The 12,873-nt window shown below is 33.6% G+C and overlaps 2 protein-coding genes across 2 annotated transcripts; both read right to left on the bottom strand.

Annotated features, from left to right (window-relative positions):
* Positions 1–3,688: 3,688 nt before the first annotated feature.
* Positions 3,689–5,038, bottom strand: LOC113698575 (acyl-CoA--sterol O-acyltransferase 1-like). Its single transcript, XM_027218441.2, has one exon. It carries the CDS (start codon positions 4,927–4,929, stop codon positions 3,859–3,861), a length of 1,071 nt encoding a protein of 356 aa, XP_027074242.1. The 5' UTR covers positions 4,930–5,038; the 3' UTR covers positions 3,689–3,858.
* A 4,374-nt stretch (positions 5,039–9,412) lies between these two features.
* LOC113701976 (putative transcription factor bHLH086) lies at positions 9,413–11,368 on the bottom strand. Its single transcript, XM_027222902.2, has 5 exons — positions 10,575–11,368; positions 10,337–10,444; positions 10,179–10,244; positions 9,968–10,033; positions 9,413–9,839 (listed from the first exon to the last, which is right to left on the bottom strand). Exons 1-5 carry the CDS (start codon positions 11,193–11,195, stop codon positions 9,714–9,716), a joined length of 987 nt encoding a protein of 328 aa, XP_027078703.1. The 5' UTR covers positions 11,196–11,368; the 3' UTR covers positions 9,413–9,713.
* Positions 11,369–12,873: the final 1,505 nt, after the last annotated feature.

Genomic DNA, 12,873 nt, shown 5'->3' with positions numbered 1-12,873 from the left:
TTTAAAATCTAAATCTATTAAATTATTGAATGATTAAGTATTAAATCAAATATATTTGAGCGTATATCGTATTTATTGATAAATGAATAGTTTGTTACTTATTTTTTGGAATAAGATTTGCCTAAGAAATTAAATATTACTTAATTAATTTAGATATTTAAGTTTTTGTTATCAAACGCATATTAAAATTTGAATCTATTAAATTTAAGTGATAAATTGACTTCTCGGATATGTAGTATTTGCCAGTTATAATGCGTAATACACAAATTTATGGTTCCCGAGTATTCCAACTTTTCATTCATAAAGCGGACGACTAGTTTTTATTTCCCAAGGAAAGCATCCCCTTACCTAAGAACACGAAAAAAAGAAAAAAGAGAGAGAGGTTCGTTGTATTGTGTGTGTGTGCGCGCTATTCTTCAAAGCTTTTAGAATTTGTACGAATTATAAAGTTCAACCTACTCATTGGATTTTAAGATATAGTAACAAATAACCTCCGGCATTAACAAACTTTTCATAAGTTGCTCTGTTATTATTTCAATCAATCTCCTTTTTATTGTTTCTGAACAATTTTATGAGACAACACTGTCTTAACGGGGATGGTTTAAATTAAATTTCTTAATGTTGATTGATCTAAATTTTCTATTGATAGGAGATTATTTGGAATAAATTTTTGTTTTAAAAAAAATACTGTAACGCTCTTTTGATATGATATACGTGAGATTAAAAAATATATTGATGATTCCAATAAATCAATTTGCGCAAATAAGGTGCAAACCAAACAATACACTATTTCCTTTCTGGAATTGAAATAGGATAAATGCTGAAGGAGGATACCGTATACGTACTCTGGGATCTGGACCGACATTCATTGCCGCCGTCGGTCGATTGGGAAGAACGCAGTCTTTGCTGGCATTTAACATGACGGCGATGGAAAACGGCATGCGTATGCATTCTAAGGCTAATTGAGGACCGGCGTAATTGGTTCCTTGAAATTCAGGGCACAAAATTTTGGTTATTTAGCTTTTGATTTTGATACTTGAGCCTGTTTGGATTGCCATTTCTTTGAAAATTTTGTACTATAATAACGATAGGATATATTTGTATGGTGGAAATATGATGATTAAGAAATGAGTTCAGAAAAAAAATGGCAATCTGCCAATTTCGTAGGGTAAATTTGAAGACTGGAAATGGGGTAAATTCGGTGTGCTCAGGTGGCAAAACACGTTTGTCCTTGCCTGGCCTTCTTTCCTGTTGGCTGAGATATTTAGGTTGGCCTTTCTCCTCTATGAAAGTTCGTAACACGTGCGGTTGTACTTGCTGTCCTTAACTTCTTGTGCGAGGATGATTTTTACTAATCTAATAATGAGCTTGAAGCCTTAATCCACAAACGTACTTTTCAGAGAAGAGAAAAATTAAGTCATGATTTGATCTATTGGTTGACAGAAATCTAACAGGGGGTACAGATTTATAAATGCTGAAATGAATGCCCTGTTCTTTTCGTTTTTACATGCTTCAGGCTTTGGCCAAAGCAATGTGGGGTCTTGATTAATTAGGCATGGCCAGTGGGACCTCTTCATAAAGATTTGGAGGTTACTTAGTATCATTTGGAACTACAATTATTAGCACCTGATTAATGTTGATCAGGTAATCGCAAACAAGAATAACGGTGGAAGGTAATTGTAAGAAGGCGGGCCCAACTTTTGGTTCTTCCTACGTGTCACGGTGTAGGGTACAAGTTTCGTCTATACCTACAGAGTAATTGACCATCACACATCTTGTCTTTTGTGGGACGAGAGAGGTCAATGATTCAAACATTTTCTCTCACCCAAAGTTATCACTTAATTTAATTTCAATTAGATCCATACGAGTACGTTGGCAGTTTATTTCATGTAAATTTCTCGTGACCCTGTTGTGGAGGGTCATCCCTCTCTAAAATAGATTAAAATACGTGTCGATGATGACAATGAAAAAGGAAAAAAAGAAAATAAAAGAGAAGAGCTCTCAAAAAAAAATATATATATATATATATATATATATATATTTTTTTTTTTTTTTGGGGAATTAAAGATGTATGAACAAAATATTCATTTCTTGAGTTTCAAGTGATTTTGTTTGCCAACCTTTCCTCCATTTGGGAGGAAATTTCCCTTTCAATAGACATATCACTTTTTATCCGTCTCTCTTTTTTTAATTTAACTTTTAATCTTTTTTGTTGGGATTTTCTGTAACACCCTGGTCCATGCAAATCTCGATTGCTTTTGTCATTGGAGATTAGATGGACATGGGTTGTCTTTGCACACTGCTGTAGAGGTTCCAGAGCAGAGTAAAAAAATAATAATGAAGAAAACAGCAAAGCCCATGCAAAATCAAATACAAAAGCCAACTCTGTACTGAGGCCATGCACGGGAGACTCCTGAATTGTAATTAAACTTCGACAATAAATAAAATTTGCATCGAGGCCGTGTAGGAAAGACTACTCTGATTTCTAAAATTTGCAAAATTTCAGCATTATCAGTTCAATAAACTGTAGAGCATTGGCGGCCTCATAGCAACTGGGCTCTGTATATTGGGCTCAATGCACTTCACTCAACAGCGAGGACCAAATAAGGCACCAAGGATTGTAGATTTTGCACATCCTTCATATTTCAATTGCTCTTCCATTTAAATTAATTAAGCGATTGTGAAAGCTAAATAATTTGAAAAGTGTATTGGAATTTGTGTTGAAAAGCATTTCGAAAGTTGATTTGTGTTTATCGTAGTCAGCTCTCATTTGAATTGTTATTTTTTGAACTTTCAATAATAAAAAATACATGTAGTATCGATTTGTTTGGATTGCATTTTTCTGGATTTTTTGTATAAAAATTACTATAGCGATTTGATATATATGAGATAAAAAGGTGATTGAAAAATGTTCTCATGAAAAACGTAGTAATTTTTTTTTAAAAAAATTGCAATCCAAACGCACCCTAAATATATGTAAAGTAAAAAAAAAAAAAAAAGTTTGAGAAATGTGGTTACAAAAATCTAAAAATTTGTCTACAGAAAAGTCTAGTCCAAACAAGTTAGTGCCTGGCTGAGAAATTATTAACCGTGGACTGAAGGCAAGCACAATCTTAATAATTGTACCTACTTTTATGTTCCTGATTTGACAGTAGCTACTTTTTTTTTTTTTTTTTTGGTAAGGCTCAGGATAAATCATGTCAATCAACTCACACGACACACCCTAAAGATCTACTTTTGACAGCCCGAAACCAGTAACTAATCCAACGTGTAACTCAATTACATCAAACTTTTACCTTCATGAATTATGAGTAAGAAGACAAGACAACCCTAGCTGCTGCATCTGCATGCATCAGTTGCTTTTTTAAATTCCAGTTTAAACCTCTCTCAGGTTTGTTTGGATTGTGTTTTATTTGAAATATTTTTACTGTAGCATTTTTTATGATATGATGTGTGTGAGATAAAAAGATAATTAGCAAGATAAAAAGGTGTATTGAAAATTATAATGATGATGTAAGCAAATAAAATTGGAAAAATAAAACACAATCCAAACAATCATACCAGGAATATTGAGTGTGTTTGGATTATAAGTTATTTGGTCAAATATATTTGCTTACATCATCATTATAATTTCTAATACACTTTTTTATCTTTTCAATTATCTTTTTATCTCATATACATCACATCACAAAAAATGATACAGTAAAAATATTTCAAATAACTTACAATCCAAATACACTCATTAATTATACTACAACCTACAAGCCAGGAATATATAATTGAAATTTTTGAGGTTTATTATCACAACAAGCATTCGTGTTTTTTGTGTTTGTTGTGTATATAATGATACTTGCGCCACTACAAAGCTCTATAAAAATCCCTAAAGAAGGCACCCATCGCTTCGTACTCTCTACTTGCTCTAACCATCGCATTGGACCGTAAGAATTCCGGAAAAAATAGCCAAAAGCCTGTAACCATTACGAATCCAACGGTCAACGGTGCCGCAATTATCCGTGGCAACCCTCTTTCGCCCGATAGGCCGCGGTACTTCTTCAGTGCAACCTCGACCACTAAGCACACCCCATGGAGCAGGAAAAAACAGGAAATCTCCCAAGTCGGCCACCTTCGGCCCATGTAAAAGAAAATCAACTCGTGCATCACAGCAGAAGCAATAAACGTGGCCAAAATCGCTGGTAGAGGGGCCCATTTTCGGCCCGTGAGCCGTTGAGAAAGATTAAGTGCCGGCAGGTAGACTGACGGACGGAGTGCACGTGTCACCATAATATTCCATCTCCTTCCCCAGAAGTCTTGAAGCGAGGTGGACAGGTATGGCTCGTCGAATTGTGGCTCAAGTTCTATGCCCAGACTGGCTCGAGCCAGACCTCCAACTATGGCGAGCAAAGTTTCCAAACCAACGTAGATGTGGATAGCGTATACGACCAAGGTGAGCTTAGGGTGGATATGGTCCTCGTAATCATAAGCTTTAAGGAACAAAGGGATGAGTAAAAGTTTGATCCCATAATTCCACAGTGATTTCAGGCCTTTCTGGGTGGTTTTGGTAGAAGGGTTGTTTTGATGACGGGCTTTGATGGGGAGGCAAGCAAGGGCAAGAAAATGGGGAAGAGATAAGGAGGAATCTGATAAAGGGCCTTTGCCAAATGCAAACATGAGGAGCTTGAAGTTGCAAAGCCAAGCTAAGAAGAAAGCACTTGAAACTCCAAGATGCAAGGTGTGAAGGTTGAGAGGGAGGAGAAGGTTGAGAAATACAACAGGAAGTGTTGTTAAGAGCCTGGATGGTCCCTTTGGGACATTTCTGGAGACAGAGTAACAGTAGCTTAGTGATGCAATGACTAGGAGCCATACCTTGATGAAGCTCTTGATTTCTCCTTCCATCCATCCACTGATTACTTCCGTAACTTCCAATCCCATCTCTCTCACGGACTCTCTCTCCCTCTGTGTCTCTGGTCGTACCAAATATGGCAGTATTTGATAATGTTGTTATCGCGAAATTAAAATATTTTAGTTCACAATGGAAGAAATGACGGTTTCTTTGGTATTATATACTGCAACAAGGCCGCCAACCTATGTGTATATATCTACCGTATTAGGAAGGAAAATGTCAATAATGGCACCGTCAAAAATTGACTAGCGAAGAAGACATTCTATTATAGCAAACAAAATTTATTCGTTGTATACATACATATAGTCAATTCATCGTAACGAATATTGGTCAAACCCTGTTAATCACACAAGATGAAAAAGCACCTGCCCAGTTTTATTTCTTACGGAGACTTCACTCAGCATTTTAAATTTTTTTAACCGTGAAAAGTTACCAAGTTCAAAAATCCTACTTCAAGAATGGAAGCACGGGAAAATTGCTGAAATTGGGTTCCTTCTTTAACCAGTGGGTCAGGCTTGTGGGTCAACTTCTGATATTTGTATTGGACCAAATGGAATAAAAGCCCGTAAAGTAGCGGCCGACATTAATAAATTTGCAAGCCATCCACTCCGTCCGTCTGATCCAGTGACCAGCTTAAAATAAACGTGGAATCAGTCCAAATTGCCTTGCAGAATACCGAACGCACGCTTGTTTCAAATTTCACAGTCAAAAATCTTGCAAATGAAGGTTTAATTTCGTTAAATTTTTTTGCTAAATAAATTTAAGCATTGATAGTGACACTCGCACATGAAAAGTTTGGAATGCCATTAAGAAATGAGCTATATACCAGAAAACATTTTTTAGTCTGCTTGGGTTGGAATTTTTTTTTTCAAAAACAAATTTCTTTTCGTCATAAACACGTTTTTTTTAAATAAAAATAAAAAAACAACAAATAACTTCCAAAAAATTTTGCTAAATACAATCTTCAATCCACGCACTAGACACATCACATCACATCCTCATTGACTTGCATAGGCCTAGGCAAGAGGGTTCTTTCTTTCTTCGTAGCCTAACTTGTCTTTTTATTGTTAGTGCACATATCCGTTTGGATTAGCTGTTTTTGGGGTTGTTTTCCAAAAACAATACTGTAGCATTTCGTTTTTGAAATACAAATCCGTTTGGATTAGTTGTTTTTGGGGTTGTTTTTCAAAAACTATATGAAAAACTTTTACTGTAGATGTTTTTTGGATTATTTTTAGAGGTATTTTTAAAACATATTTTTGAGTATTTTATAATTTATAATTTATATATTTTTATATTTATATACATTTATGCATTTATAATACATTTATAAATATTTATAAATAAATATATTTATATATTTATATAAAAATATATCAATATATTATAAATGTATTATATTATACATAATACATAATATAAATATATTTATAAATGTATATTATTATAAATGTATAAATTATAAATGAATATTATATAAATGTAAAAATTATAAATTATAAATTATAAATTTTATATTTTATATAAATATATATTTATGCATTTATAATACATTTATAATTAAATATATTTATATATTTATATAAAAATATATAAATGTATTATATTATATCTAATACATAATATAAATATATTTAGAAATGTATAAGTGTATATTATTATAAATATATAAATTATAAATGAATATTATATAAATGTATAAATTAATATATCATAAATATATATTAATATTATGTATAAATGTATTAATATAATTAATATAAATATATAAATGTATTAATATTATGTATAAATGTAAAATTAATATAATGTATATTAATATAAATGTGTAAATGTATTATATTATATATAATACATAATATAAATGTAAATTATAAATATACATAAATATATATATTATGTATAAATGTACATTTATATAAATGTATAATCTATATAATATATATTTTTTGTATAAATATATTATAAATATATAAACATATACATTAAATAAATAAATTATATATAATTTGAATATATAAATATATTATTTATAAATATTTAATATATATAATATACATTAATATTAATTATAAATATTTGAATATTAATAAATATGGTGTTTATATAATATTTCAATTTGTAATATTTATTGTATATTTCATTATATAAATATTTATATAATATATAAATATATAATATAAAATTTTGCAATTTGTATAATATACATAATATTGTATATATATAATATAATATACATAATATACATTTATACATTATTACATATTATGTATATTATATATTATACATAACTTTATTATACATTATTATACACAATAATGTACATAATAATGAAAGTACATTAATAATGTATATATTATAATATAATGTACATAATATATTATGTATAAATATTTATACATTTATGTATACAATATTACATATTATGTATATTATATTATATTATGTATAATATTAATGTATGTAAATATTTATATAATATATAATATATAACATATATAACATATAAATATATAATTTTCATTTTGTATATTTCAATTTATATATTCAATTTACATATTTCAATTTATATATTTCAATTTATATTATATTAATATAAATTGAAATATACATATTAAATTTGTATATTTGGAGTTGTTTTTGATATAATGTTTGGATATGGGTGTTTTTGAAATTGTTTTTGAAATACACATTTACTGTAGCATTTGGAATGTGAAAAACAGTTTTTCAAAAACAGGTGCAAAAACAAGGAATCCAAATGAACCCATAAATTGTTGACATATTATTATTAGTACAGAAAACTAATTTCTAGGTCTCCATTCTACCCATGGATGCGTTTACAGTCAAAAGTAAGTCCACTCATGTACGTGCCTAGACACTCTTCACAGCTTGTCTTCATTCCAAAATCCAAACTAAGATAGGAAGTAATTGTTTTTTTTTTTTTTTTTAGTGGCTTGCTAGGCTCAATCATTTGAATAATACTAGTAATATAATACTTTTTCAAGAAGATATGATCAATTTTTCCCTTTCCTTTACGTTAAGTAATTTTGCATTTAAATAATATGTGCTGTTTACCGTAAAAGGATTGAAATTAGTTCGGACTACATGATGATGAATCAAGAATATAAATTACATGCACATTCAGCGATTGTAGTTTCGTACGAAGCACTCGCGTACTCAATACAACAAGACAAGACATGCACTCACTCAATCATTGCCCATACAATAATGGGAATAATAAATAATAAAATACTCAACCATATAATTCCGGAATGCTGCTCTGGAGACACATCATCTCATCCATATATATATATATATAGTTGTTCTATTTCTTAGTAACTTGCCTGCATGGAACGGATTACAAGGTACCCCTGAAATCAAGAGTAAGAAACCACTCAACTTATTATTATTTTTTTTTTCCATGTCCGGGGCTAATCCCTTCAGGTTGGGTAGAGGTTTGTCTCAAAAATACTCAATAACGATAGCACGTGAGGGTCGAACCTGGGATCTTACTGTAATGTTACAGACGACTAGTCCCAGCCGAGCTACACACGGAAGGCCACTCAACTCACTATTAGTACTAATTTTTTGGATAAAAAGAATAAAAAAAAATTCCCGTGTTCATATAAAAGAACCGGGAATTAAGAGGAAACTGAATCAATCTGAAGAAAAAGCAAACGAAAGACCTAAGAATAATAATTTAGACGTCAAAAAAAAAAAAACAATTTAGCACATAATTTTCTCGATCTCTCATAATTGATTGCGTGGTAAGTTGGGGAATGCATCGCCACTTTATCTGGGAATGGGCATGTGATCAGCCATGTGAGCATTGATTACACGTCCTACCAATAAACAAATAAATTCACACGTGCCCTGTGGTCCCCATTTCCATAGTCCCAGCGACTCCGGTGATTCCTGGAAGAAAATACCCTTTTGCAAGAGCAGCCAAATTAACCAAAACCAATAATAGTAGCTCACTTGACTTGGATATATTTGGAGGTTTTCTTTTTCCCCAAAAGGAAAAAGAAAAAACAAATTCAATCCAGCAAAATAAACCCTTGTTATCGTGTTTTATATTTGTATTTTGATTTTTTCTTCTATTACACATGCACGAATGCAAATCAAATTTGAACCATATGTGCGAAATCAATGAGAAACGAGGAGGGTTCTACGGTTGCATGAAGCTAGCACATCCAACTTTCTTCTGCCTTTCCTGTTGGTTTTTTTTTTTTTGCGTTACTTTAATGTTTTCAAAGGACTAAGATGTACAGTATATGATTTCTACAGGGAACCACACATTTCTATTTTCCTTCACAGGTCAATGTTGTAGAACGATTACCAGAATTTATCCACAATCTCCAAATTGGAAGGAAAGCAATGCAGTATTCAGATATAGTACTACTGTCCAATCACAATTTTGAGGACCCGTTACTGCGGACAACAAGAAATTACAAAAAAGAATTTACCCCCCCCCCCCCAACAAAAAAAAAAAAAAAGAAGCTAGAAGAAGAAGATTCATTAGTACGTCGTCCTTGGTATATATAACTGGACACAAATTACAGTCGAGTTTTATGTTACGACTGGGTTGCAGGATATATTGCGAATTAGCTAATGAAAAGAAGATGAATTTAGAAAAAGAAGCTCATGGTCATGGGTTTAAAAGACAAATGTTTATTTCTTCCCCGCGTCATTTACTTGCAGAATCAGGGAAGAGAAAAACTTGCAGTTGATTTACGAGTTATTCTTCAAATCTATGGTTGCTTTTTCTTCATCATCTTCTTCTCCTCAATTAATTTGAAGATTCTACTATATATCACTTTGATGAGCTCGAGTTCCTGTCTCTTTGAGATGCAAGGATGGCGTCTATGGCTTCTTTTACTTGAGAGAGGTCGGGAGCTTTTGCACCTTGAGCTGGCCAAAACTCATCTGTAGCCAAAACCTGGGAAAAAAACCATGGTGCGTTGTAAAATTTTGTCAATTAAAAATACATTGTCCATCTAGTTTTGTCAGAGCTGGGGGAGTATGGGACATGTTGAACAAAATATATTGCAAATCATCAGAACTGACCTTCACTTGCAACTGAAGAAACTTGACATAACTGATTGCCTTTTCTAACATGGTTACTAAATCAACCTGCAAAAACATTAAAGAAACAACAAAGGACAGTTCCTAAGCTCACTCCTGCATGGGCTTTGTTTCTATTGGCGCATGCACTTGAGAAAATGATTCGGATGGTATTACGTAAAACAAGTAGAGAGAATATGCAAAAAGCTTTTACCTTGGAGCCATTTGGGACAAGATCCTGTAGTATCTTGAGCCTCTCGCTAATACGTTCTCTCCGATTCTGCAACGCAAACATTCTTTCCAACTTTATACTCAAAAGCAGATTTCCTTTGGATCGATTAAAATTTAGATCTACTTTACAAAGAAGCAAACCTTGGCTGCAACGCTTTGTGGGTCCTTTGATGGGGTTGACTTTGATTTGAGGGCCGTAGTCTTTGTAACAGATGTGCACTGCTTCTTCAATGCTTGTGTGCTCTCTTCCTGCAATATATAACATCAGTTGTATGATTAAGTTTAGAACTTGAGTTGTAATTAATTAACCAATAGTATAATTGAGATCAGTCTCAAGGAAAAATTGATGTCCTAAATAGATGGGATCATGAGAAACTACCGTATAGGGACGTTTAGCACTCGTGCAAGCCTCTTGTCTTCCAAGATCCTGGATGCTATTATTCTTGCTGGCATTTGCATTGACTTCTGTGCTATGCCATCCAAATGGGACCCCATTACTTGTGGATGCATAGCTGCTGGAGGATTGGTTATTGTTGGAATTCTCCAACGGCCGGGGATTCGGGGTACTGCACCTTGAATTATTCAGCTGGTCCTGGTAAGTGAAGTGCAAATTGTCTTCCCAAACTGAGTAATCATCTTGGGTAGTAATTATTCCGGGAAAAGAGTTCTGAGAATGATCAAAACTGAGCAAAGATCCACCCGCATTTGCGAAGTCACCATAAACACCTCTGAAGTTGATCACAGAATTCCCATCCTCAGGCAGAGTTTTTATGCCTTGTTGATATCCTAATCCATCAGAATTCGTGCTGCTTGGACTGGAAAGTGAAGAAGGGCTAGTCACACCAAAGTTCCTGGGGACTCCTGTGGATTTATCTGAGCTGCTAAGCCCTGGGAAAGCATTCTGTGAAACTTCTCTAAACTGATCATTTTCATAATGTGGATGGGGCTGAATTAAGCACAAAGTAGACTTTTTAGGTGCATGGTCTTTGACAAGTTCCATAGGTAGAGGGAAATGAAATGAGCAGAAAGAGCTAGTACCCTTGCTAGCTCGGCTTCAGCGAAGACTACTGATGCTAGGTGTGGGAATTCAAACTTGTTCTTACTTCTATTATATAGCAGTGATTTTTCTGATATTTTTATCAGCAGAAATTCCTAAACAAATGATACTAGTTGAATGAAGCTCAAGAAGTCCAATTAATTGTCATGGGAGCAAGAAACCTTTGGCTTAAGTGTACATAGATGCAATAGAACTTGCAATATTTTTTATTCAATCAGTGTATGGGGATTGTTAGCTGGCAGAGGTGAAGACTCCCTAGCCAGATGGAGAAAGAATTAAAAGTGTACTGAAGATAAAAGGGGCAAATCAGCAAAACCATCGGCGGATCTTTCGCCATCCCACGTCTAAGATTCCCTCGCCATTCTTACTTAGCTATATCTCACCTTCAAGAACCTGGACTCTTACCAATTTTCTCGAGGGGGCTTTCCTTCCTGCTTTCCTCTTCACTTCAGAGAGCCATAAGCACGTGGATCTTGGTCATTTTATATTACTTGTTACATTCTGTATAGGTGTTAAGCTGGCCATGGATTGCTTACTTTCTTGTTAAATTTTAGGCACCAGCTCCTGATTGGCATCGCACCAGTCCAACGCTTCTCTTTTGACAAAGGGTAACAGTTGTACTTCAAATAAACAACACACTTCAGTATATTAGTAGTATCTGTACATCCCCTAAGGTGTATGGCTTCTTGGAGTTTTCTGATCAGACATCAAAAGCTACCATCATTTGACATTCCATGCGGAATTAAACAGACTTTTGTTGTTCTTGATTTGCATATATCAAGAATTCGCCGGTTACAACTGCGCAACTAATAGTTAAGATTAGTTGTGGAAGCCTTCAGAAGAAAATTAATTTTTCCTCAGTTGGACGAAAGGGCTACTGGTAAGGAGATAAATAGATGAGATTGATCTAATTGGAGCAATATGATGAACACCCGGGTGGAGCATTAATGGTTCTGGATTGCTTAGCTCAACTCATCGTCAACAGTCGGCAAGGAAGGAAGTACAGTATTACTGTATCTTCTGCAAACCCGATGAAGATTGCCAACCACATGAGTAATGTTTGTTTTCCCATGGGGAACGAGAATAATCAAAGCTGGCATGGGAGTAAGAGTAATTCCCTGTCTCAAGGAGGTTCGTTGTTCCTTCTTTCTTGTGCTCACAATCACAAGCCATACGCGACAGGCAAAAAGGTTACTGATATCATAATCCCACAGGTCACAGGCCCCCATGTTCATTCAACACCCACATTCGCTTTTATCCAAGGACAATATACATCAGTAGTGTGATTGATTATTAACAACAGCTAAGAACTTGTTGCATTAATAGAACCTCAAATTCTGAGGTCAAGAATCCCCATTGGATATTTTAGAAGTGGTCACGTCATCTTTTTTTTCTAGACATTGGTCAGGAGAAACATGAAGATGGTCATAGAGGAAATGGGAAATTCTCATACTATTACCAAGTTCTTTCAGAAAATATCTTTTCATATGCCCGATTGTTTTCGGAGGGACTCGAAATTTGTGTAAAACACCTTAATAGTCAAAGCCACATGCATGCATCGATCATGACTGAATATGACCTTTTTTTTTTTCACATTTTAAGATGGAGAGCGCTTCTCGAC

The sequence above is a fragment of the Coffea arabica genome, chromosome 7c (assembly GCF_036785885.1).
Source record: "Coffea arabica cultivar ET-39 chromosome 7c, Coffea Arabica ET-39 HiFi, whole genome shotgun sequence".
Lineage (NCBI taxonomy): Eukaryota > Viridiplantae > Streptophyta > Magnoliopsida > Gentianales > Rubiaceae > Coffea > Coffea arabica.
The sequence above is the reverse complement of the archived record's forward strand: the minus strand, read 5'-3'. Positions and strand labels throughout refer to the sequence as shown.

Coding starts and splice junctions, on each gene's coding strand:
- LOC113698575 (XM_027218441.2), bottom strand. CDS start 4,929: ATGGGATTGGAAGTTACGGAAGTAATCAGTGGATGGATGGAAGGAGAA.
- LOC113701976 (XM_027222902.2), bottom strand. CDS start 11,195: ATGGAACTTGTCAAAGACCATGCACCTAAAAAGTCTACTTTGTGCTTA. Junction 10,245..10,336: donor CACAAAGCGTTGCAGCCAAG/GTTTGCTTCTTT, acceptor TTTGCGTTGCAG/AATCGGAGAGAACGTATTAG. Junction 9,840..9,967: donor TTCTTCAGTTGCAAGTGAAG/GTCAGTTCTGAT, acceptor TTTTTTTCCCAG/GTTTTGGCTACAGATGAGTT.